The 26,995-nt window shown below is 44.2% G+C and overlaps 1 protein-coding gene across 4 annotated transcripts in view; it reads left to right on the top strand.

Annotated features, from left to right (window-relative positions):
* DOCK5 (dedicator of cytokinesis 5) overlaps window positions 1–26,995 on the top strand; it is a 111,701-nt gene that overhangs the window by 35,965 nt on the left and 48,741 nt on the right. For 3 of the 4 annotated variants that reach the window (XR_013225760.1, XM_077305075.1, XM_077305077.1), the window contains exons 6-21: window positions 1,694–1,842; window positions 4,564–4,699; window positions 6,046–6,203; window positions 7,496–7,577; window positions 10,166–10,295; window positions 11,713–11,785; window positions 12,332–12,474; window positions 14,897–15,022; window positions 16,804–16,928; window positions 19,133–19,231; window positions 20,938–21,010; window positions 21,228–21,331; window positions 22,168–22,360; window positions 24,633–24,730; window positions 25,663–25,752; window positions 26,710–26,810. Coding sequence is in view for 3 of the 4 variants with exons in the window: in XM_077305075.1 (XP_077161190.1) it covers window positions 1,694–1,842; window positions 4,564–4,699; window positions 6,046–6,203; window positions 7,496–7,577; window positions 10,166–10,295; window positions 11,713–11,785; window positions 12,332–12,474; window positions 14,897–15,022; window positions 16,804–16,928; window positions 19,133–19,231; window positions 20,938–21,010; window positions 21,228–21,331; window positions 22,168–22,360; window positions 24,633–24,730; window positions 25,663–25,752; window positions 26,710–26,810 (1,880 nt within the window). In the remaining variant the exon portion in view is untranslated. Of the gene's footprint in view, window positions 1–1,693; window positions 1,843–4,563; window positions 4,700–6,045; window positions 6,204–7,495; window positions 7,578–10,165; window positions 10,296–11,712; window positions 11,786–12,331; window positions 12,475–14,896; window positions 15,023–16,803; window positions 16,929–19,132; window positions 19,232–20,937; window positions 21,011–21,227; window positions 21,332–22,167; window positions 22,361–24,632; window positions 24,731–25,662; window positions 25,753–26,709; window positions 26,811–26,995 lie in introns of those variants that run through there. The other variant, XM_077305076.1, reaches the window with a different exon arrangement.

Below are 26,995 nucleotides of genomic sequence, written 5' to 3'. Positions count from 1 at the left end.
CCATACAAGAGGGCGAGCTACGGTCTCTTAACCATTAAGATCCATAATCTGTGTTCTCGGGATTCATGTAAGAAGCTGATCATATCAAAGACCAGCATTTATGGGAACAATTTCTGCAATTGATTGATTTCCAAGTGAACCATCCAAAATTGATCATGATCTCCAGTTGTGAGTCATTGGCCAGTCTTCTGCCTACCCAAGCCTTTCCCCAAAAGGGATGAATCCCATTTTTAATTTGTTGTCTTTGCTACTGTGATATTTCTCTGTCTGGTAGCCAAAATATTTCCATAATGTCTCAGACAAAGCTTTCAAGTGTTCCACAAACAATCTTTTCCGGGCAATGTTCTTTTCACTAGGGTGGCTTTTCTCTGTGAAGATTCTATGAAAAGCCAGGATTAGCCCCTTTAGAGACAGGCCCATATCTTTGTTTCCTCTCTGCCAGGGCCATGCTGACTCCAGGCTGGCTGGTAAGTTGCCAGTATAAACTCTGTGATGCTGCAGATGAACATCATGACCAGTCAGTAGACTCCTGAGCCGGAATCTAAAAAGCGTTTTGTCTCTTCCCTAACTTCCATCTCACTTGTAGCTGGAAGAGGAAGAACAAAAATAAATAAATAAGACAAGCATTGAGTCACAACCTTTTAGTGCATAGATTAATGTACTGGCATGTGGTGGTGCCAGCAGGCCACAGCCAGGGTGTTCTTTTTCCTTGAATTAAGAGACAGCAGAGAGAAGGGGTGACCATGGGAGGTAAGCTCACTTCTTGGTCTGCTTGTAATTATCGATTTATGTTTCTTCACATATTTATCACCTTTTTTTCACCCTAATTGGGATTTAGAAGTGGCTTACATCATTCTCCCTGCCTCTATTTTATCCTCATAACAACAGTGCTCTGAGACATGTTTAGCAGCAGTAGAGTGACACGCTCAACATCACTCAGTGAGCTTCCATGGCAGAACGAGGAGTCCAGCTTTGGTCTCTTGAGGCCCTAATCCTGTTGCAACATGGCATCTCTACTTTACTGCAGCTGGGCTGAGAATGGGGATTACCGTGGCATCTCATTAACCCCTCCCAAGTCCAACCGGCATGAGTTTTGTGGGATAGCTCCTCAACCATCATAACTGCTGCCACCTCCCATCTGTGAGTCTGAAACAGTGGTGGCCACCCTAGGTCCAAATGCTTATATACTCATATGGAGCTCAGAGTAGTATATATCACCTCTCTTGTTATCTTCACCACGATCTTGGAGTTAGTGATAGTCAGTTCCTATCACTTAGTCTAACCTAAGGTTGCCCACTGAAGTTCATGGCAGAATAGGGATTTTGAATCCAGGGCTCCTCTGCCTGAATTCAAAATACAGAGTAGTACACCTTGCCAGTTCTCTGAGCCATGGTACGTAGAAAACTCAGTGTGAAAGGCAGACTATAAATGGAGTAAATCTTTTTTTCTGAGCAGGGCTCTCCATGTATTTCCTCACAAGGTTCAGCTATTTGGAGGCCGGAGAGAAGAGAGTGGCAAATTGAAATCTGTGCAATATGTACCATTGGTTAATGATTATTCTGAGACTCAGTGACAGGGGGGTCTCTTGGATAAGAGATTCCTGAGACCTGTAGAAGACTGGGATTTTTTTGAGCACATTCTGGCTTCAATGTCATCTGTTCATGTCTTCTTCTTCCTACGCCACCTCTAATAGGAGAACAAGAAGACACTCTTTCGCCAAGTTCAGCAGATGACCTATAGCCTGATTGAATGGAGGTCCCAGATTCTTTCAGGTACCCTCCCCAAGGATGAGCTGGCAGAACTCAAGAAGAAAGTCACAGCTAAAATAGACTATGGCAATAGGTAAGTTGCAAATTGGAAAGGCCTGCAAGGAATCGTGGGAGGGGGCAAGAAAATTGGGAAGCCTATCTCAATACCCCCCTCCCTGAAAAAAATCTTCCCTTTCAGGGTTCTACATTACCAGGGCCTTGATCAGGCAGTCTGGTGCATTTTTCTCTTGCCCTTTCTCCAAGGAGCCCAGGGTATGTGGTTCTCCCTTCCTTTCACATGAACTTGGAGAGGGAGAGGGAGAGTGACTGGCCTGAGGACACCAGACAAGCTCCCATGCACAGCACAGATCGGAGCCCAAGTCTCCCAGTCACAACCTTTTAGTGCATTATGCATATTAATGGCAGAGAGCCAGTTTGGTGTAGTGGTTAGGAGTGCGGACTTGTAATCTGGCATGCTGGGTTCGATTCTGCACTCCCCCACATGCAGCCAGCCGAGTGAACTTGGGCTTGCCACGGCATTGATAAAATTGTTCTGACCGGGCAGTGAAATCAGGGCTCTCTCAGCCTCACCCACCTCACAGGGTGTCTGTTGTGCGGAGAGGAAAGGGAAGGAGACTGTAAGCCGCTTTGAGCCTGCATATAAGAACCAACTCTTCTTCTTCTTTGTTGCTTGTTGTTTAATTATAAAGGTTCAATTTTTCACTCTCTTCAGTTTGTGTATGATCTCTAGATGCTTTTTCTCTGCTGATCTATATCAGTTATGTTTTTTTCATATATTATATACTTTTAATAGTTTTGGAGACATTAATTCTTTCTAGTGGGCACCGCTTAAAAAAAAAAAATCTGCCTGCCTATGCATACCTCCATTTCCCTCCTGGATATGGGCCCAAGTTGAAACAAATGAATCTTCTACCTTCACTAAAGAAGTCAAGCATTAAACTGTTCCATTGGTGCTATGCACCAGGTGGTCATAGAAAGCTTTGGATGCTTCACGTTGCCCACAAATGCCCGTATGGCTCATTTATCACTTGCATGTCAAATCCTTTTCAGATTGGATAAGTTATTTAAAGGGGTATTTGAAGGTAGAATTTGGGGGGGGGGGGACGAGATGACACATCCTGTTTTTAACCTTCACAGAAAGGGCATCAAGATTGTACTTGATGGCAACTTGTAATTAATTCTAGTGATCCTGGAATTTAAGGCGTATTTTTTCTTCTCTTTCTGGAAAAAAAAATTCAACCCTGCAGCGGAATGAAGTGGTAGAATTCTGGAAAAAGGGCTAGACCTCTTCAGAGGGTAGGGATTTGGGGTGGAGAACTGATTTTGAGTGCTCCTCCACGTAAAGACTCCTTGCAGATAAATTAATTAACATATTGGGTAGAGTGGTTTTAGTCTAGTCCTTTGTGTGTTGTACTAACTTTCCACTTACAGGGAATGATTAACGGAGGGGAATTTGTAATCCTGGTCATGCAGTATGAGTGGGTACAGCAACCACCCTGGTACCTGTCCATTTCATTCCCACCTTCAGTTGCTCCATGCAGAGACCAGGCATTCTGCACAGTAGCAAGGCTGCCAGGTGCTGATCTCATGCCTGCTTCTGACATATTAAGTAAAGGCTCCTTCCTTCCCACAGGAGATCAGTTTGGCAGGTCCCCCTTCTGTCTCGCGCCATTCTTCTCCTATGATTCATCACCTCTGCCACTCCATAGTCATTGTCTTGGATGAAGTGTAAAGGAGGAAGTACTTGGCGGTACACTCATCTCCGCTGCTTTTAGTAATTGTGCCAAGCACTTTGGCAAATGTGCTTAGAAATTAGCTTCTTGCCCCTGGGATGGACAGTGGTTTAAAAACATGCAGGTGGGTCAAAACTAGGATTTTCAAGTGATGGATTAGGACTGGGAAGAGTCAGATTGGAAACCCCCACTCAGATATGAAGCTCACCACATGACCTTTGGCCCTGTCACTTTCCCAGTCAAACCTAACTCATAGGTTTACTCTGAGGATAAGAATCGAGGAAGAGAAACCTTGAGTACCACCCTGAGCTCCTTCGAAGAAGGGCAAGATAGAAATGCTTTGATAGCCCAGGAAAACTGGGACAGAGATGTAATGCCTTGAATCTCAAGAGTGTAAACAACAGGTCTTTTCTCCCTTGTACAGAGGTTGTGTGTCACTAGTTCCCCATCCTCCTTTAAAAAAGAAAATGCCCCTCTGGAAGGTCTCTTGATTTTCCGGAAAGGGATTTGGAGGCTCAGGGAGCTGCAGTCAGGAGTGGAAGGAAATCAGCAAATCCTCTTTGCAATCCTCCCTTCATGCATTAGTAGAATCTTTGGATCCAAGCCGCTGACTTGGTGTGGCTTATTTTTCCTGTTCCATAACCGTTACCTTTTTCCTCCTGACCACTCACAAATATTTCATGAGTTCCAGGCTGCTGTTATATGATCCCAAAGAAAGGAACTGAGCTTGCAGATACAGGTTTGCCTGATCAGCACAATTTATTCCAGTTGCAGAAAGTGGATGGTTGCTGAGTCTGAACTTTTTTTGTAGCATAGATTTCTGCAACTTTCTGCAAAACAAAAAAGCGTGCAGTTGTGTCTTCCTTCTCTGGTAAGGCGTGGTGGTTTCCAGTAAGATAGGCTCAGGATAGGGTAGGGAGGATTCTTAAGAAAATACGAGCATTGTGTAATTTTGAAATTATTTGTTACTTGCTCCTGCTTTAATTTCCTTATGAGGTCCCATTTGTGATCCGGTCTGCTTATTCTTGACTGCTCTCTTTGTCATCTTGGGTGGCCACCAGGATCTTAGGACTGGACTTGGTCGTTCGAGATGAGAACGGGAACATTCTGGATCCAGACGCTACCAGCACAATAGCACTCTTCAAAGTGCATGAGACAGCATCCAGAAGAGTTAACGAAAGGATTCAAGAGGAAAGGGTACGGATCTTAGCTCTTTTTTCTTTTTCTGCTACCTTGTCACTGGGGCAACAAGACAACAAATTGCACTAAAGTGCTTCTCAACCTTCCTAATGCCACGGCCCTTTAATACAGTTCCTCATGTTGTTGTGACCCCCAACATAAAATTATGCAACTGTTCTTTCCCAGAAATTAACCTGAAACTGAACAATACCATGAAGATCCATCCATGATTGTATATAAATTGTTTTTTTCCCAGGGGTTTCTGAGTTCAGTTCTGCCTCTTGCCAATCTCGCTCTTTTCTGCTGCTCTAGACAGATGAACGCTCTATCTCAATCTACCCCGCAAGGCTGTTGTGTAGATGGCACATCCCCCCCCCCCGGCCCAGGTGCTTGACCTGCCACGACCCCTAAGAAAGGGTCGTTCAGCCCCCAAAGGGGTCCCGACTCCCAGGTTGGGAACCCCTGCACTAAGTAATTGCAAGAAGCAAACAGAAGTCAGAGGTGTGCTGGGTGAGACTGTTACAATATGAATGAATACACGTGATCTGCAGCACATTTCCAGCTTTGCAGTTTAAGGTCACTTTGCAATAACAATGCTTTTTATTACTACTGTTTGTTTAGCCAGAATGGAAATTGACTTTAAGAGTCAAACTTAAACATGATGTCAGGAGAGCCATGGGGGAACAAAAGCCCCCAAAACCCTCCTCTGCTTAGTTTTTTTAGTATTCTTAGCCAGCACAGGTAGGCTTGATCTGGATTGGGACTGTGGCTTGGGAACAGGGAAGAACTTAACCCCCAGTGCTATTTCGTCCACTTTCTCAGTAGGCTGCCTCTGCAGGCCAGTCAACCATAATTCCATGGTTTCTCATTGCAAAGGTTTCTGCTGCTGTTGTTTCTCAGGCCTAAAAGGGGGAGGGGGACACATATAAGCCTACAAACTATGTTTTGGGGGGAAACTTTTCCACTGGTGTTCATTATATCTCTACAACAACCCTAAGAGATAGGTGAGCCGGAGAAAGCGACTGCCGGTAAGTCACCCAGTGAACCTTCCTGGGTGAGTGTGGATTTGAACCCAGTCTGCCCTCATCACGCTGGCTAACATTTCATTAAGCAAATCACAATCTCGGACACTCAGTTCTGTCTAGAAATGTGAGGGAAAGGGAGTTCATGATAGCTACTGCTTCCTCTGGAATAGTACACTTTGTATCTGTCTGCCTCCAAATTGTTGCCTAGCATTCATTCAAGCTAAAATGCTCTGAACGGATTTTAGAACAGGTTATCTTTTTGAGGCCAATCTTCTTAGTAATGGTTTGCTTGTGTGTGTTTTTCTTTTCCGGGGGCCCCTCTTCTTTTCTTACCAACAGTCTCTTCAGCAAGATTTAGGCCTACGGGGACAGTCTATCTTCAACAGCACCCACACCTACAGCCTGTACGTCAACGTCAAGAATTTTGTCTGCAACATTGGTGAGGATGCGGAACTACTCATGAGCCTATATGATCCTGACCAGTCCTTATTCATTAGGTGCGTAAGTCTTGAAAGAGAATAAGGAACAAAAAGAGACCCCTTTCAATCCACAACACCTTAGTTAGTGCCTCTGTTTCGCCTTTGGCACATAGTTTCAAGGAGGTAGCCATGTTAGCCTGTAGTAGAAGAACAAAACTTTAGTCCAGCAGCACCTTGGAGACCAATAAAGCTCACAAACGGAGTGCCGACTGATAGAAGTTTATATCCTGGACAATGTGGTCGGTCTTCAAAATTCTACTGTCCTGGAACTTCATTCATTCATTCATTCATTCATTCACTCACTCACTCACTCACTCACTCACTCACTCACTCACTCACTCACTCACTCACTCATTCATTGAGATTTTTATACTGCCCTTCCCTATGACTCAGGGCGGTCTGCATAAAACATTTTAGAACCTTTACATAGAACAATATCAATTTAATTTTGGCACACAGTATTTTGGCACAAAGTATCCTGCAGGCAGCTCTAAGTTGTGATATAATATATAACATATGTCTGTGTTTAACCACTGGGAGAGACAGTAATGCTTGGAACCCCCCCTCCCCCCCCCCCCCCGGACAAAGAGCGTGTGTCTTAAGATAAGGCAAAAGCTCGATCACACATTCATTTTAGCAGCCTTCTTGAAAGAACCAAATATGCCTCTTGAGGGAAAGGGTGTAACTTAACTTTGGTGCTCTCAGCAAAAAGGTCCAAGTCACATGTTACTCCCCACTGAAATGCTGGTGGTGGCCGAACCCGAAGCAGGTCCTCCATGGATGTTCTCAGTGTCCGGGGATATTGGAGTCCTTCAATGTATTCTGGTGGGGCTTTAGAGGTCAAAACCGGCAGTCCAGACATGCATGGCAGTGATGTGATGTGCAGGTCTCATTTGTGCCAGAGGAGCTTACTCAAGAGAATTTTCCAGTGAATTGTGTTTTCTTGGGTCTGGTTTCTTTCTCCCACTTTTCTGCCTTTGATGTTGGGCCAAACCTGAGGAGGTTGCCTTTCCTTGGCTCACAATACAGCTGCTTTTAACCGGCCTTCCTTGAAACCTGTGAGTGGTGGTGCTTCCTGGTTGTCTTTGTATGAAACGTTACCAAAAGCAACCAAAGCTTTCTTTCACATCATTCCAGTAGGCAAAACTGATTTGTTCGCTGCCAAAGGCTTCCTGTCTGTGCACACTTGCTTGAGAGCAAGCCTATTGAGATCAACGGTATGTCTGAATAAACCACGCATAGGATTGGGCAACTTGTGTGATGACAAAGGACCCAAAAAGCGGAAATGTGCTGATGTTTGTTTCTTGTAGTGAAAACTACCTGGTCCGCTGGGGGAGCACCGGGATGCCCAAGGAAATTGAGAAGCTGAACAATCTCCAGGCCGTCTTTACAGTAAGTCATTCCATCCCTCCGCCAGCCACCTGGTGTTCTAATTGTTCCTAATGATTGTTTTATTGCTTCTGTTGTGAATAGCACCCATGGTCTTCCTGCAGTGACCCAAAGGTCTATTTGACTGGTTGTTCCACTGCTTAGTCCACACAATGCTTTGGCAAGATGTCGTGGATATGTCATTTGGCCGAGCAAAAAGGTCACTTTGACATGCAGTCGCTCACTGAATTGTGGCCGGCTGTTCAAGATGTTCAAGCAGTCTGGTCTGTAGTCACCTTACCTAAGTACAAAAAAGAGATTGTAAGGATAGACTGACCCTGAGCCTCTTTTTAAAAAAGAAATAGTGGATGAAAATGTTTTTCAGGCTTTTGAGGAACCCCAGAATGAGTGAGATGCCCCTTCAGAGAAGTGGGCACCGAAGTAAGATGCAGGAGCCAGCCAATCAACGCGTCAATCATTTACCATTTCCCTTGTGAAGAAAAAGACTAGGCCTCTAGAGAAACAGGGGGGAGTGGGTTCCAGTGGTGTCTAGTAACGTCACCTGCCATCTGAACTTCCGGGAAAGGCTGTGTAACCCCCGGGGAGCTCTTGTGTAAGCCCAGGATTCCCCGGAAACCTGGCTGGGAATCCCTGGGTTAGAGAGCTACATTCCCCTGGAGATTTTCCAAAGTCTAAATCTGAATATAATTGAAAATTTCCATTTCTTGATTCCTTGGAGGGTCTGGCTAAGCAGCCCGGGGATTTTGTGCATGCCGTTTTAAAAGCAGCATATTCTTAGCTGTCTTGTAACCTCGGGGCCGAAACTGAAAATAACTGCTCAACTTCCTTCTGTGAGGCATGTTTGCACTGGATGCAAGGATGATACAGTCATTAAGCAGCATTTAGCGATGGGGTGGTTAATTATTCACACTCATTTCCTGGCTAGTTGCTGGAAAGTTTTGCCGCAGAAGGAGACTTTAAAAGGTTGTGGTGTGCTACATCCAGATACAAAAAAAGAGGAGTACACAGTAAATCACAGTCAAAAGTCAAAGTCACAAGGAGCCTGTCAGGCTTACAAGAGAACAAACAGCCAAACAAATGGTCCCATTCTTGGGGAAACCCTCTTGAAACTTGGGTCTGTTCTGCTTGGGGTTGGTCCCTCCCTGTTGTATAACTCCCCCCACTCCCTTTACTTTTCAGAAAGAGAGGAGGAAAAAGGTGAAATGTTATTCACTGGGCTGTAAAAATGAAATCCTTGAAACCTCATTATCTTTGTTCCCCTTCTTTCCCCTTGAAATTTAGAATGCAGACAGGGATCTCTCTCTGTCTCTCTCTTTGCACCTGTAGCAAAACATTATGTTAGCAGTTCAACATACCTCAAGTGAAACTTGTGTGCCTCTTGGGTTGGATCCTTATTACCATTCAGAATCCTGATGTTTCAGTTTGCAGGCCTGGTTCCTAGGTTATGGCCACACATGCCTTGCAACTGCTTAAACATATTATTGGCTGATGCTCAGTTATGCCCGCTCCCTTTTCCCTTTGACCACAAGCACTGAATTATGTTTTCCTTATTTTCTTCCCTCCACTCCACATCAGATCATAGTTTGCCATTTCAGATGCAACACAACACATAGTTTGGAAAACTGGAAAACTATGGTTTCTGCTTTTCTTGCTAACCCAAGTTTCAGTCATTGACTGGAAATTATCATTAGCTGTAAAGTAATTTACTTGGTCATGCAGAAGGGGAGGAAGCATGCAGGCCCACGCATCACTCAGGCTTGTTCATACAGTAGGAATCTGTGGTTTGCTTTTTACATTTGACACATGAGTTTTTGATGTGTTTGAATTATAAAGCATGAATACACAATCCACTCCATACCATGATATTGCCAATCCGGTTAAAGATATAGAATCACATTTTGGTATACCAGCCAAGGAAACTTCATTTGTCACTCTCAGGCTGTTTTGATCATGATAAGGTATACATGGGCATCATGGGACTTGGAGCTCAAGTGTAGTTCAAGAGACAGTATTGTATAATTGATGGTGCTGAAGAGGGATGAGACAGCTCTGAGTTCAAATCCACACACAGTCACAATTTCCTTTTTGCCTGGATGGAGTCTTGTTCCCCTTCTTGCAGCACTGACAGATCAGAAGGCCCCATTGGAATTTCTATAGAACACTGAATGGACCAGGATTGAATATGTGTATAGCTCTTGTCCCACAAAGTTAACTTAAAAAAAATCTTGATAGCATAACAACTTCATAATGTTGTAATAGTGGTGGGAAGATATTCACAACTCTGTGCTTTGCATGCAAGGAATCCCAGCTTCAATACCAGGCCTCTCCAGTTGAAAAAAAGGACCTTACCCTACCATTACCGAAACAGCATGAAAGTGACAAAATAATTGGATAGTTTGAAACATGGGAGAGCTGCTGTCAGTCAGAGTAGACCTTGGGCAAAGACTGGGTTGATGGCCCAACTGAAATAGCTCCATATGTCCAAAAGCTGTCAGAACGTAGGCCCTGGCGGACAATGGTTTGTGCTACAATTCAGACCAACGTGATTTGACTCTTAGTTACTTCCATGCTGGATCTTATTGCTCTTCTAGGACCTCAGCAGTTCTGACTTGATCCGGCCTAGAATCAGCCTGGTGTGTCAGATTGTGAGAGTGGGCCACATGGAGCTTAAAGAAGGCAAGAAGCACACATGCGGGCTACGGAGACCTTTTGGAGTGGCAGGTAAGAGGGCCAGTCATGTGTAATGGAATCCCGTGTAGTCCGAATTACACAGCATAATGTTTGTCCCTGCACTCAACATTCAATAGGGCCTTCCCCATCCCCCTGTGTAAGCACCAGAGATAGGACATGATATTCTGCTGATGGTGGCTGACTTTGAATGCCTCTTCCCAAAGAAGAGTTCTGGGTCACTTGAAGGCTGGCCTCCATTGATCTGACTGTTAGCTGATCCAATACAGTGTTGGTTGCTTCATTTTCTCTATATGCACAGTCTGAGCTGTGCTAGTTCCAGATCTGTAATGGGAAAGCGAAAGTTACCAGTGCAGAATGACTTGAGGGAAGGAGCTGACTTAATTTCTTTGGCTGCTTCTCACCATTTGGGCTTTTGATTTGAAATCTGCAGGACCAAGACCTGGGGGGGGGGTGAAGGGGGGCCTTGCCAGATGATGTGGCTTTCCTGCTGTGTCATAGCGGACTTTCATATCCCTTTCAGAAGGCCCTTTTTGCGAGCTACAGTACTGAAACCATCAAAAGTTTAATAAAAACTGGATGGTGAATGGTAGAAATGGGAGTCTTGTGCCACCTTAAAGACTAACAAACACAAGCATTCATGAACTAGAGCTAACTTTGTCAGATGCAAAGCCTTTGAAGGGCATCCCTCTCTTTTGCTGGCGAATGCTGATACTTAGATCGATGCCAGTTTGTCAAATACATTCAATACATGAAACTTTCTTAAAAAGTCAGACCACTGGCCTCTCCAGGTCAATATTGTTTCTTCTAATAGGGGATGACTCTCCAGGATCACTGACAGAGGTGTTTCATATCACTGTCTACCTGATACTCCTAAAATGGAGATTTTGGGGACTAAATCTAGGCTTCCATCACACACAGTCCTTGTACCAGGCCTGGAAAACTAATGACCCACATTCAGACTACATCCACACATTGTATATTTTAACAATATCTTTGTTACAGGAGTCCCTGGCAGGCAACAAAGCTGAAAGCCCTCTCTCTTACCATGCATGGACAGAATGGAGAGTTTCCCCATTGTGTTCATTGCTGTAGTCCCTAGAAAGATCATTCCCTGGGCCTGTGCAGAGGAATAGTCATAGGGGGGTCACACTGTATTGAGGGAGTGAAATTGTTCCTGCTCCCCCTTCTGCAAGTGCAGCTCCTCTGAGTGGAAGGCAGAAAAATTCAATGTGCCTTTTGTGCACAAATGGTTGTATACTGTAAGCTGATAGCTCTTGGCCCAGGATACCATGCATGGCTTGTAGATTTTGCTGCACAGATCACAAACTCTTTGGACAATCTATATGTTAATATTCATCATTCGACTTGCTTGGATTCTCCAGTTTTAACTTCAGTAGGATAACTTTTCTGTTTGTCTATGATTGGCTACAACCTGTCTACTTCCTAGTGATGGACATAACAGACATCATCCATGGGAAGTTGGACGATGAAGAAAAGCAACACTTCATTCCCTTTCAACAGTAAGTGTTTTACATCCTAGCACCTCTGGCCCTTTGGTATTAGGTACAGAGTCTTGGCAAGGGTCTGTGTAATTTTGCTCTGGGGGTAAAAAACCCAAAGACAAACAGGTTTGTAGCTGCAAAGTCAGGCTTGAATGTGTGGGTGCTGGTGTCACTTCCGAAAATGGAAGGGAAAGCCTGAAGGCAAATCCCCCCCCCCCAATTGGCATTCTGAGATAAATTCCATCTGAGGTAGATTCCATCTGAACCATTGTTTTGCTGAACCTTCACGTTTCTACATAATCTGCATGCTCTTAAAAAACTCTTTAAAAACTCTTCTTAAAAATTAAGAATCACTGTCCTGCTCTCGGGCATTACAGATGCATGGAAAGACTCCAAACTCTCACTTATTGCCATAACAATTCAGACCCAGGCAAGTGCCTTCCAGCCTCCTCCTTAGACCAAGTCTGGCTATATGTGAGAACACCAGGCCTTGTGTTTAACTCCGAGCTTGAGCTCCAAGAGACTGACTGATTGGGATTTCACTTCTGTTTCTCTGGTTGGCAGGATTGCCATGGAAACATACATCAGACAGAGGCAGTTGATCATGGCACCTTTAATAACATCTCACGTGATAGGAGAGAATGAGCCCCTGACGTCGGTTTTCAACAAAGTCATTGCTGCAAAGGAAGTGAATCACAAAGGGCAAGGTACACCCTTCAGAGAAGAAGACTGTCGAAATCTTCCACCGTTGGGAAGGGACGTTGGGAAGGGGTTGGTGAGAAAGTCCATCTGTTAGCAAGCGAATTAATTGTTCAACAATCAAGATGGCTGGGGTGTGTCTTATGCTTTGGATCATGTCAGAAAATCTCTTGACTGGATGCTGCTATGGTGGAGACGGATGCAAATGTTGTTTATTTTCCTCAGATTAATTCTGCGGAGAACAAGGGTGGGAAACTCCCTCTTGCCTCTGTTGGCATTTAGAGCTCTTTGAATAGGCTGCATATCTTAATCCATGGGAGAGGTTGAAGTGCTGAGAGGCAGAGCATCTGCATGGCCTGCTGGAAGTTCCAGGTTCAGTCCCTGGCGTCTCCTATAAGGCAGGGGTAGTCAACCTGTGGTCCTCCAGATGTCCATGGACTACAATTCCCATGAGCCCCTGCCAGCAAAGGCTGGCAGGGGCTCATGGGAATTGTAGTCCATGGACATCTGGAGGACCACAGGTTGACTACCCCTGCTATAAGGGATCTCAGGTCACAAGTGTTGTGAAATAAACTGTCTTTGTCCGGAGAGTCACCACCAGTCAGAATAGAAGAGACGATACTCAGTTAGATGGACCAATGGCAGTCTCATATATTCCTATGATAAGAACATTTTAAGGGCATTTTGAGAAGGAAGCCATAAACGAGAGGACAGTAGCAGTGGGTTTTCTCCTCTAAGCAAGAGTTGGCAAGCACTTTTTAAAGGAGAAGCAGAAGAGTTGGTTTTCATACCTCCCTTTTCACTGCCCAAAGGAGTCTCAAAGGGGCTTACAATCGCATTCCCTCCTTCTCCCCACAACAGACAACCCGTGAGGTGGGTGGGGCTGAGAGACAGGACTGCTCTGTGAGAACAGCTCCAACAGGACTGTGACTAGCCAAAGGTCACCCAGAATTTGAACCTGAAACTGGTTGAAGGGAGGCCAGCCTGAACAATTAAGTAGCCCATTTGAGAAAGCATGTTTTACACATCTGTGAAGAGGCATTTCTCGATCACATTTTTATCCCTCCCTTCCTCTGAAAAACTCAGTGGCGTACATGATTGTCCTTTCCTCTATTTTATACTTGCAAGAAACCTATGAGGTAGTTTGGCTGAGAGAGGTTTCTGTCCTCAGGTCACCCAGGGAGCTTCATGGTAATGTGGGAATTTGAACCTGGCTCTCCGTCATCTTAGTCTGACATTAACTGTAGGGTCACACGGGATTCTCACCCATTCTCTGTGCTTCAGCACGGCCTGGTAAGGAGCTGCCCACCTCTCCACTGAGAATCATTTTCTATCTGCCGCTGCTGTATTTCAAAGCAGTGCTTCATGGTCAAAAAAAAACAAGCCCTTCTTTCAAAAGCATTCCATTCACATTACTTTGAAAACTGAGCATTTGGGAACAGGCGCCTGCTTTGGCCATGGTGAAGATCAAAGGCACGATTTGCTGCAACTTAAAATTCAAGTGAGGCTAGTCGGGGTTGGGAGTGGGTGGATGTGCCTGTGTTGGGTTGGGACTTGAACTCTTATACTAGAGATTCAAAAAAAAATATTGGGGGAGTGCTGGCCCAAAGCCTTTCAAAAGGAAGGTGACAGAAGCTGAAGCCAGAATCCTGCTCCTTTTCTCGGATCAAAAGAGCACTGTGTCATTTAAGCTCGTTCCCTTCTGTGTTCACCTACTTCCACAAACCCACGTGCTGATCCTGAAACATGACTGCTTGGTTCCTGTTTCGGTGGCAACTTCTTCAAATTCTCACTGAAACCACTGGCTGAATTAGTTGGCTGATGTGAGAGGTGAAGAACAAGCCTGATATGAATATAACTTTATTTGGGGGGGGGGGCAGGAGCGGTTGAGTGGGGTCATATCTATTCTTTATATTTGTAGCTGCTTTAGAAAGAGTCAGGTCCTTGGTCCATCTTGCTACTCTGACTGGCAGAGACTCTTCAAGGTGTGAAGCAGAGAAAGACTGTTTCTTACCTGAGATCTTTCCGCTGGAGATAGCAGGGGGTTGAATCCTGGACCTTGTGTGTACCAAACAGGTTCTCAGCAGATAAGGATCTTGCCCAGAAACTGGTTCCCTGCTAGGGGATTGATACTGGAGCCTTTGATGTGTGAGGCTTATGCTGTGCTAGTAGGCATCTCCATGTCTCATTAAGTGCAAAAGATAGGGCAGGTCGTGCCACTCCTTAAAGTAGCATCAGTGACTGAAAAGCAAACTCTTGAGCTCTTTTATATATATATATATAATAATATCAAAGTAAGGCTATCAAACAAAACATTACATCTGAGGCCGGGTGGGGTGGGGGGAACCAGGGGAAAAGTATTTGTATAGTTACCACCTTTGTCAATACTATGAATGTCACAGTCTAATTTTTTCTTTTGTTCTCCTTCAGGCCTCTGGGTTTCACTAAAACTGCTTCCTGGTGATTTAGCTCAGGTTCAGAAGGACTTTTCACATCTTGTTGACAGATCTACAGCTGTGGCCCGCAAAATGGGATTCCCCGAGATTATTCTTCCTGGTGTGTGCTTGGTTGTAAATAGAAACAACTCCTAAAGTTTGTCTGGTTTCTGTGCACTGTGCTTTTATCCCTTCCTTCCTCCAGGGAGCTTTGAGCAGTGTTCAGTTCTCCTCCCTGATTTATCCTCACAACCATCCTGGAAAGTAGGGAACTGAAATATGGCAGTTAGTCTGAAATTGGCCAGTAGCCTTTGTGGCTGAGCTGGGATTTGAACTCAGGCCTCTCTAGTTTAAGATTACTGAGAGCTTCTTACAGATTGAGGATTGGGCGATGGAGGGAAGGATTACAAGGATCTTTTTCACAGTGCAGGCAATAGTAAAGCAGTGGTGCTCAGCCTTTGCAGACCTGTACCCACTGAGCTGCATGACATCAGTGTCTCAGGATGGGGTGGCAGTTAAGACCGTGGGCAGAAGACTGGGAGGACCAAGGGCAGAACACGCAAGCTAAGTATTCAATCGTGAAGCATAGTGAGGAACAAGCCAAGCGTAAGAGCGGTGGAGGAAGTCACGTTTGCCTGCTACTCCTTTCAGCATGCATGCATAGTGTCCTGCATAGTGCAGAGGATTGGACTAGATGACCCAGGAGGTCCCTTCCATGATTCTATGATAGAGAGACAGGACACATTACTAGGGATATGCACTGGAGGGGGTGGGGAATGGTACTTTCAGGTTTGAGATTTCCTGATTCAGTACAATTCAAATCAACCGAATCATTGATTCAGTATATGGATTCGAGTCTGCTGATTTGGGAAACTCGAACCAATTTGGCTAAACCAGCTGCCAGGAAGTAAATCCTGGTGCGGAGAGAAGCGTCTCAGATGTTTGGCAGCTCCAGAGGCATTTAAAGGGGCTCAGGAATCAGAGCCTGCCAAAGATTTGAGGGGAAGGGGTTTGCTGACAAAGGCAACACAGGCTAACTAAAAATCCCCCCTCCCACATTTTTATGGATAGACATACAAGATCATCTTCAAATCTTTATGTATGCCATCTATCAGTGCAGGTAAAGTTAAAACAAACCTTACAGTAAACACTGGTACAGTAGCAATAATTCCCCAAGGAATTAGCAACTGGTTAAAATCCAAAACACAAACAAACAAAAAAGAGAGAGAATGAATCAAAAACCAATCAGCACTCCATTAAATGCTGCTGGATTTCTTTTAAAGGAACCAAATGGAAAGAGCCTTGGTTTGGTATCAAAAATTACATAGCAGAAGTGCTAAATGGAGGGAGAGTGGGAAGTCAGCCACTGAAAATGGCAATATCCCTTGTGGTTGCTCGCCTCACTGACCTTGGGCTCGCCACAGCACTGATAAAACTGTTCTGACCGGGCAGTGATATCAGGGCTCTCTCAGCCTCACCCACCTCACAGGGTGTCTGTTGTGGGGAGAGGAAAGGGAAGGCAAATGTCAGCCACTTAGAGACTCCTTCGGGTAGAGAAAAGCGGCATATAAGAACAAACTCTTATTCTCTCTCAGTCTCACCTCCCTTACAGGATGTCTGTTGTGGGGAGAGGGAAGGTGATTGTAAACTGCTTTGGTAGAGAAAAGCGGCATATAAGAACCAAATCTTCTTCATCTTCTTCCTTTGCCCAATTTAAGAATCTTGCCTGGATTGTGCTTCAGTTCATCCCATTATCATGCCCTTGTTCCATGTTCTTAATAACATATGAGAAATGTTATGCTGAGGTCTGGTAGATTGGGAACTCATATTGAACAGTGTTGTTTTTGTGCTGCATGCCAACAGCCCTACTTGGTCAGAGAATTGTCATCTGCACTGTTTCAGGTGATGTTCGAAACGACATCTACGTCACCCTGGTCCATGGCGAGTTCGACAAAGGCAAGAAGAAGACTCCCAAGAATGTAGAGGTCACCATGTCCATCCATGATGAAGATGGCAATCTTGTAGAGGTAGGGAAGGGGCTTGGGGACATTTGTGTGGAAGAAATACTGAAGCATGGGTGATGCTTTTGCTGGTGAGCAGATGATTAAGTAAAAGAAGGTAGTCTTTCACACAGTGATGATGCCTAACTATATGATGATGCCTTTGCTATATGAGATGGGAAGATAGCCACTAGTTTAGCTGGCTTTTTAAAAAGCACAGATTTGTGGAGGAGAGGACTATCAACAGCTGTTGCTGAAAGGAACTCTGCGTTCAGAGGCAGTGTACCTTTGAGCATGAGATGCTAGGTACAGACAAGTGGGTAGCTGTGTTGTAGCCGTAGGTGTACAGACAATGCATAGCACATTCACCTTTATACTCTGTAAGGTTTGCAGAGGAAGAAGTTGTTTTTTGTACCCTGCTTTTCACTACCCAAAGAAGTCTCAAAGCAGCTTACAATCACTTTCCCTTCCTCTCCCCACCTGTGAGGCAGGTGGGGCTCTGTGAGAGCAGCTCTAACAGGACTGTGACTAGCCCAAGGCCACCCAGCTGACTGTATGTGGAGGAGGAAGGAGTCAGACTCGGCTCGCCAGTTTAGAGGCTGCCTCTCTTAACCACTATACCACGCTGGCTCTAGAATCTGGAAGAGTGTTGGAGAGCTGAATGTTGATATGGTCAGGCACAATAAAGTTTACTTTCTCACTTACAACTGAATATTGACCTGGGTCACTTTTCAACCTCATCCAGCAGGGAAGGTTCTTATGCTCAAGTAGATGTTGCCCACCTCTTTATTCTTTTCTGGTCCATCTTGCAACTTTGATGGAAATGATGAACAAGAATATTGTGCTGCAGCTCAAAAGGGGGGGAGCGGGGGGAGCGCAATCCCTAAATTTCTATAACAGCTGAGTTTATTTAATTTTGCGCTAGACTTCTCATGATGGTCAGGCAGCCCATCTCATACCCATCAGACTCTCCCTTTTAAAGCTGGGGAGAATCAATACTTCATCCTGCCAGTTGGCTTGTTGTTCTTGAAAGGTTTCCATTAGCTGAGCCAGCACTGGTCGCCGATGTGGGTTTCAAGGCTGTGCTCTTGATGACTAAAATGGTAGTCAGTGCACTAGCCTCAGCAAGTAAAGCATGTAGCATTTGTATTTCTGCTTTATGTTCTTTGAAGACTCTTAGTAATCCTAAAATGTTTCCGCCCATGACTCATGTTAGTGAAACGTTGCTGTCACAAGCCAAAGGTGGTCTCTTATTTGTTTCTATTTATAACATTTATATCCCGTCTTTATGCCCATTAAGGACAATGCAGGTGGCTAACTAGGGATGCCAGCCTCCAGGTGGGACCTAGGGATCCCCAGGAACTGCAACACATCTCCAGAATACAGAGATCAGTCTCCCTGGAGTAAATGGATGCTTTGGAGGGTGGGCTATATGGAATTGTATCTCAGTGAGGTCCACCCCAGGCTCCATCCCCAAATCTCCAGGAGTTTTCCAACCTGGAGCTGGCAACCCTGCCCCCCCCCCCCATTGGCTAAGAAAGACATGGTAACTTTATGGCTAACTATTAAAACAAGCACAATAAAAGCACGTACTAACTAAACTAAAAAAAAACAGAGCTAAGAATATAAATAAAGCACAAGACAGCATAGTGAAACATAAGGGAAGAAAAAGGGATAATGCCAGATAAATTACAAAGTCTTTCCTTGGTGGCAGAATTCAATAATAGTGGGGGACCGACAAATACAGTGTTGGCTCCATGACAGAAAAGGCCTCCTCTCAGACTGCCCCTGCGTAGCCTCAGAAAGCAGGAGTAGAACCTCAGAAGATCTCAGTGGTTGGGTAGGTTCCTGTGGGAGAAAGCAGTTCTTAAAACATGTTGGTCCCAAACAATGTAGGACTTTCAATGTCAACTGGTGCACCTTGAATTTATCAGAAATAAACTGGAAACCAGCATAGATGGACCAAGATTGGAGTGATATGGTCCCTGTGATGCACCCTATTCAAAATTTTAGTTGCAGTGTTTTTTCCCTCCCAGCATGATTTGTTCGGCAACATCTATGATGATAACTTTTCTTTCTTTCTTTCTTTCTTTCTTTCTTTCTTTCTTTCTTTCTTTCTTTCTTTCTTTCTTTCTTTCTTTCTTTCTTTCTTTCTTTCTTTCTTTCTTTCTTTCTTTCTTTCTTTCTTTCTTTCTTTCTTTCTTTCTTTCTGTTTCATGTGTCATCCAAAGAAAGCTATCCATCCAGGCGCTGGTTATGAAGGTATCTCTGAATACAAGTCAGTTGTCTACTATCAAGTCAAACAGCCTTGCTGGTATGAAACCGTAAAGGTGAGATTGTGTATTGGGATTTGTTAAGTAATAGTGGTGTCAGAATTGTTCATATTTCCACTATGGTGTGTGATTTGGTATACACTCTGTCCAGGATACCAGGCTTGTGAGAAGAATCCAGCAATGCAATGTTTGTTTATTTCTTCATCAGCATGATTAAAGTACTTCTCTACTAGCTAGAAATACAGTATTTGATCACATGTAAGTCAAGATAATTTTGCCTACAAGAAGAGCCTGAAAGTAGACTCTATATAGATCCATGAGATGTTTGTGCAAATTGTGCACAAATTGGTGTTCCTGCCATGATAGGTAAACACTTGATGATGTATGTACAGTCCAAGACATTCAGATTACTCGAAAAGTGTGCAAATAGGACATTTAAAGGTTACATAAAATGTGTATCATGTCATGGAAATTCTAGCACAATTTTACATATTTGAAGCTATCTTTGTAGGGGTTTAATATTTCCATGTGGCAAAAAGGAATGTGCACCAGTTCTTACCCTGTGCACCCTGCAATTGCTACAATGAAATTCCTCCAATGAGATCATAGAATTTGATTAAAATGAAGCTAAGTAAATAATAAATTGTATAGGTAAAGGTAAATGTATCCCCAGTGCAAGCACCGAGTCATGTTACCACCCTGTGCCACACGAGGTTCTTAATAAATGGTATAGGGTGAGCACATTCTAGGCCCAAAATTTAATCTGCATTCTACAGTTGGACAAGTGAATCATGTCCTTGTCATTTGCCATACCCTTCTGCAGACCTGTTATTTGTACAGTGCATATCTAATGTGCCTGTTGCAGATGAAAATGGTCAAACATCTTTCCTGCTTGAATATAATGGAAAATTAATTCTCATCAGGTCTCTCTTTCCATTTATATTCAGTAGCTTTGCAGTGGAAAAATTAAGCTTGTCCTACATGCCGAGCATTATAGTCTGTGATGAATATCCTGGATTTGGACAAGCCAATTTGGATGTCTTATTATCCCTTATTTAAAAACAGGAAATCATGCTGCATCTGAGATTCACATAAATATGAATTGCTAATCTCTAGTGTATGGTTTGCCAGCAAGCTTAGTATATATTTCACCAAGCAACTGAAGTTGTGTTGGAATAATGGCCAGGTTTGCAGGTATGGTTCACAAATCTCATTAATGGTAACTGAAATGCAGATCTGCTTCCCATTGACTTGGGTTTTTTAAACCTTGTATTTTTGGGGGAGGGGAGCTGGGAACTGTTTGATATCTGTCCTGCCTTTTTGTTGCTGTGCTCAAGATGGCTAGTGACAGTTCTGTTATATGGTTAGGATAATTTGTTATCGAAAAAGGAGGAAAAAAGAATGATGGCATAGTCGAAACTCAAGAGATCTGGATTTAGCTACACACTTGCCTGTAGTTATTTGAAGGTCAACAACCCTATAAGATAATTTAGGTTGACAAGAGTGATCTGGATTCTACATAGTTACCCATTGGCAGAGTTACCCAATGAACTTCATGACAGAGTGGGAATTTGAACCTGGAGCTTCCAGGTGGTAACTGTTAAAACCAATGTGCCATACTCGTTCCAGGCACCTTAATCCCTCCTCCCCTGTATTCACATCCAGTGGATTCACACAGTATGGGTGGGGTGGGGGTGTTGCCATGCAAGTTTTGTAAATGGCTGTTGTTCATGTACAATTTCTCGCTATCGCATGACATGCAGGTATCCATCGCGATAGAAGAGGTCAGCCGCTGCCACCTGAGGTTCACCTTTCGCCATCGCTCATCCCAGGAATGTAAGTACCTGAAAAGCAAAATCAAGAAGGAACTGTCCACCTTGTAAGCTTGAGGCAGCTGAGTGCTTGTTGAGGCCGCAGATCTATTTCACCCTTACATCACTGTTATTGTTCGTACTGTTACATAATACTGGCAAAACAAGGGCTGTTCCATTCAGAGGCGTGTGATTCAGGGTGATTATTCCAGCAGAGGACTGTTTTTTTCCTTTTCCTGCAGCACGAGATAAATCTGAGAAGGCTTTTGGAATGGGCTTTGTGAAGCTAATGAATGCGGATGGCACTACTCTACAGGATGGCAGACATAACTTAATAGTCTACAAGGTACTCTCTTCTTTCCCCTGGAGGACACAGGGGGCAGGACAGTTGCTCTCATGATGGAACTTCTCTGGGTCTCCGTCCAGTTCGCCATCCCCTAGATCAGGGGTAGTCAACCTGTGGTCCTCCAGATGTCCATGGACTACAATTCCCATGAGCCCCTGCCAGCATTTGCTGGCAGGGGCTCATGGGAATTGTAGTCCATGAACATCTGGAGGACCACAGGTTGAGGATCCTTGCCCTAGATATCACTCAATGCAATTTGGATGGGCTGTATCTAAGATTGTAGGGTTTTAAGTGTCTGAAGTTTGTTTTCCTCCTGTAGTTAATGTTTATCACAATTGACTGCTAAGCATAGTTTTAAAAATTGGCACCAGATTCTATATTTGAATCTGGGTAATAGCAAACCTTGGTTAGTGTTAACCTTGGTTAGTGTTAACCTTGTCTTAAACTTAAGTAGGGGTATAGGGGGAGATCACGCAGCTTCTGTTGTTTTGGGGCATCCTGCCTCTTCGGCAAGACACAGAGCATACATGAGACAGTTTCATCTTCCAGCTTGGTGTAATGGTTAGGAGCGTGGACTTCTAATCTGGCGAGCCAGGTTTGATTCCCTGCTCCTCCTCCAAATGCAGCCAGCTGGGTGACCTTGGGCTCGCCACAGCACTGATGAAGCTGTTCTGACCGAGCAGTAATATCAGGACTCTCTCAGCCTCACCTACCTCACAGGGTGCCTGTTGTGGGGAGAGGAAAGGGAAGGTGACTGTAAGCCACTTTGAGACTCCTTCTGGTAGAGAAAAGCAGCATATAAGAACCAACTCTTCTTCTTCTTCTTCAACCCACAGGGTGAGAACAAGAAAATGGAAGATGCTAAATGCTATTTAACACTTCCTGGCACCAAAGTGGAAATGGAGGACAGGGATGGCCTTTCAGTCAAGCATCAGCCGCACACGACCAACTTCACTCCAACCAAAGACAGCACCAAGGATAGCTTTCAGATTGCCACTCTCATTTGCTCGACGAAGCTGACGCAGAATGGTGAGATTTGCTGCTGACTGAACAGGGAAAAGGCAGAGACGTGATCCCCCAGATTACAAGTAGGGCTGCTGTTCATTTAAAGAAGCCAATGTCTGGGATTGGCCACCACCACACATGAGTGCTGAATAGCTATGTGCCAGATAGGTTTGCTTGGCATACATGGCTAGTTCCCTGCTCAACCCAGCTTGGTGTAGTGGTTAAGAGTGGCAGCCCCATCCCAGAGAACCCGTTTGGATTCCCAACTCCTCCTCCACATGCAGCCAGCTAGGTGACCTTGGGCCACTCATAGTTGTCTTGGAGGTCTCTCAGGCAGCTGTAGGAAACTTAACTTAGGAAAACTTGAGTGTACTTGACTCTTCATAATGGGTTGGCATCCAGACCGTTAATTGTGTTGCCACTGTGATTTTATCCTACCCTTCTTCCTCCAAGGAAGGTGAGGGTGACATACATGGTTCTCTTTTGCCCAGCTTTATCCTGTGAGGTAGATAAGGCTGAAAGAGAGAGAGAGAGAGACTTGCTCAAAATCATCCAGGAAAGCTTCATGGTGGAATGGGTATTTGAACCCAGGTCTCTCCAGTCCTAGTTTGATATTCCCACTTCAATGGTATTCTAGCTGTCTGTCATGGCATTTTCACTTCCACGGAATATATGAAAAATACACAGGCCACAGTGATCTTGGCAGGTCCCAGAAGCTAAGCAGGGTTCGTACCTGATTAGCACTTGGATAGGAGATCACCAAAGCAGTCCGGGGTCACTACACAGAAGTGAGCAGTGGCAAGCCCCATCTGTTCTCTCTTGCCTTGAAAACTCTGTGGTGTAGCCATAAGTTGGCTGTGACCCGACAGCGCTTCCCACGGCCATAAGATGCACACTGTCAATACCTGGGCTTGATTTGCAGAAAAACAGGTGCAGTCTAGGATTCCAAATGAGCTTGGGAATCAGGCATGGTTAGCCATGCAGGTCTACTCAGAAGTAAGTTGCATCTACTAATTCAAGTAAGTGTTGTTGGGTAAGTCACACAGGAAAGTGTTGCTAGGGTTACAGCCTTGCTGCCTTGACTGGTCCTTGTGGCTATACAGGGAAAAGTGGAGTGCATTTTATTGTGCAATGATCTTTTATTTGGCCCTCTATAAAAGTGCTTTACACAACGATCCTGCAAGACAGACCGTGATTAAAGATGGGAAACTGACTTTGGCAGTATATGAATCACCCCTCTCTGACAGCTACTTTGTGACAGAAGGGGAGCTTGAATCCATTGTCCTTCCTTCTTTACTGAATGAGAATTAACATAGAAGTTAAAACTTCCTTTGAGTGCTTCTCCAGACTCTGCGTTTGGCTTTGGTTATTGGATTTGCTGTTCCATTATATGTCAGGTTCTACACGAGGACTGTAGTTTTCCAAGTCACAGATGTTTACTCATGATGATAAATGGCTTCTCTCTAAATCTTCCAGACTGTCTTGAAAGCCTCACTTGTCATTTCTTGCTAAAATTGTTGCTTGTGGAATAGGCAGAGTCCAGCCAGCAATACTCTGAAGGGAAAAAGGACACGCTGGTCCGTGGAGTTCTCAAGATTAAGGAGGCAAAGCTGTTGGTTGAGACAATTTTCTGTTTCAGTTAGCAGCCTGGAAATAAGTATTGCCATGAGGGTGGTCTACCTTCCAGGATAAGGGTTGTCAGCAAAGCATTAAGAGATAGACCCTTTGCTTTAGTGAAAGCTGAGCTCCTTTAATAGCTACAGAGATTGCAGATGCTTGGCAAGTGCAGATTGCCCCCTGATATGCTACTCCCTATAAACCCCTCGAGGCATTGTGCATCTTCTGTGAGCAGGGATGGGACCAACCTGGGGGCATCACTGAGCTTGCACCTTCTCCCTCTCACTTGGCTCAGACCTTAAATGCTTCCACCATAACAGCAACCCATGATTTGTTGTTTCATCAAAATAACAAGCTATGGTTTGTTTCCTTTCCCCCAAGCTAGAATTCCGTACCTTAGCTTAAGTGGGAGGCAAGAGAATGAATTATAGTTTGTCATTCATAGGAAATGAAACATTTCAGTTTGTCGTGGAAGTGTGATTGTGCAATGTGAAGAGAGGAGGAAGGGATGGATGGAGAATGTGAGCCCCAGGACTCTCTGTCCTGTCTGCATAATGAGAATCCATACCATTATCTCAGGCCAGAAATAAAGATCATTTTACTCTCTGTCTTGGTCTCTTCTGTGTTGCTTGTTGATTTGCCTCTAATTTATTTTTGTCCTGGTTTTTGTCCTTCCCAGTTGACCTACTGGGGCTGCTGAATTGGCGTTCAAACTCCCAAAACATAGGACACAATCTGAAGAAGCTAATGGAAGTAGATGGAGGAGAGATTGTTAAGGTGCCGTATTCAGTCAGTTTTGAAAGCATTTGTGAACATACACAAAGGTTCTTGTTAGCAACTCATTCCCAACTTAAATTTTATTCTCAGATGCAGGATGGGTGCAAGACCAGAGATGAAGGAAACACATAAAGCGTTGATCTAGCTAGCCAGCCAGTGTTCAATCTGTTTTTAAAGAAGCTGAGATGGCCAGTTATTTATGGATGACCTACTATTTATTTATTTGTTTATTTATTTATTTATATTTTTATATGGCCCTTCCCTACGGCTCTGGGCAGTTTACATAAAACATTTTGGAATATTCACAGAGAACATGACACAGGCCCAGCAGTAACGTAAGTGATACTATGATCCATTATACTGTTTGCTATTAATTTGGTGCTTTGCAGCAGGGGTAGTCAACCTGTGGTCCTCCAGATGTTCATGGACTACAATTCCCATGAGCCCCTGCCAGCAAATGCACCAAATGCACCTGCTTTACAGTACATGAGCTGATCATTTCGTAGTGGGAGGAACAAAAATGGAATTGGTGGTGCATGCCCTTTGCATTGGTGTGTTTTGCAGGATGAAGGTTAAACATCTGAAGTTAAGCACTAACTTCGTGCTGGAAGCCATTCATATCCTTGCAGCACAAGAGCTCTGATATGCCACCTAAACACACAGAGACTCACAGAGACTCACAGAGAGAGAGAGAGAGAGAGAGAGAGAGAGAGAGAAAGAGAGAGAGAGAGAGAGAGACCCACATGTTTAAAAGGATGTACTCCAGCAATTAAACTTTTTGTCATGTTATTCCCATTTTATTTTTCATATTTGACCAAAATGGTGTGGAGGTAAAAGGGAAATGGAGCTGCAGCACAATAGCTTACACAGATGACCTTTAATGGCATAAATAAAATAATTTCTGTCTCTCCCTCCACCCCTCCCTTTTCTAGTTCTTACAAGACACACTTGATGCACTTTTTAACATAATGATGGAGATGTCTGAAAATGAATCCTACGACTTCCTTGTATTTGATGCGCTGGTAAGTTGCCATGTTTCATCTATGCGACCCCCATTAGATCTTTGTCACCAAATACAATCTGCCAGATCCAGGGTGCTTCCAGGTGTTCTGACATAGCAGCTTTCCAGGATGTGTGAAAGTCAGCGATTAATTGTTTTCCAGCTCTTCTCTTTTTAAAAATTCAAATATCAGAGTTTGAAGGTTTTCCTTTTAATTTTGTGGTGGTTCTGGAAAGACTGATTCTGTGAAAGTTATCAAGCAGCAAATCAGTGGAAGGATTTTTTAAAGGACATAAGCGCTATCTGGGGCTGTTGGCTTCAACTGCAGAGCCCAGCAGAATTCCCAGGCTTAAAAAAACAAGGATGTTTCGAGTCCTCATGAATGGAAATGAAATGTGAAACTGAACGCACTTCATGCATTACAAGTGTTTCACTGAAAAGTTCTTTCTAAAAGAACAGATCTACAGATGATGAGTAGCTATCTGGAAAACACAGCAGTCAAGTAGGGCTTGCTCCTGAGTTGAAAAGCTCATGGGTGTAAGGCGAGGAACTTCTCACCTGTTCATGTGGTCACTTTATGCACCAGCTTCATTTCAGTAAAGAGCTGGTAAACCATCCAGTCCAATTAGAAATGACTGTAGCCAGGGCTAGCGACACTACAGTGAATCTTCTGAAATTGTCAAGTCGCTTGCAACTTCAGTGGAGATTTTCATTTGCAAAATAGCCCTGTGCCCTTTCCCCTTTCCCTCCTGTTAGGGTTGTGTGGTGAACCAGCTTCAAACCGCCAGCATCTGTTGATGGAGACGCAACAGCATTTTGCCCTTTGGCTTCATAAACCATCGTGTCTGCTTGGAAATACAGCTGCTGTTGGCACATCTGAAGCCACAAAACCTCAGTGTGACATGAAACTTGAAACGGAGGGGCAAAATATTTTCTGACTGTTTCCCCACTCATGGTGTCCCTCTCTCCTTTCCAATAGGTATTTATTATTTCTTTGATTGGAGATATCAAGTTTCAACACTTTAATCCCGTCCTTGAAACGTACATCTACAAGCACTTCAGTGCCACCCTGGCCTATGTGTAAGTGTTGCTGACCGTTTTCTTCCCATAGATGACTAATGGCCTGCTTACCGTGTGCTTCAAACTGTGGTTTTGTCTGTTTTGGGCAATTAGAAGTCTTTGCTTAAGAAGAGCCCCCTAGTCTAGAATGCAGCATCAGGATGCTTTTATTTGGAAGGGGTGTTGGTTGAACAAAAGGAGTACTA

Source organism: Paroedura picta, chromosome 12 (genome assembly GCF_049243985.1).
Source record: "Paroedura picta isolate Pp20150507F chromosome 12, Ppicta_v3.0, whole genome shotgun sequence".
In the NCBI taxonomy this organism is placed as follows: Eukaryota; Metazoa; Chordata; class Lepidosauria; order Squamata; family Gekkonidae; genus Paroedura; species Paroedura picta.
Note: the sequence above shows the minus strand (reverse complement) of the source record. Positions and strands in the feature narration are given on the sequence as shown.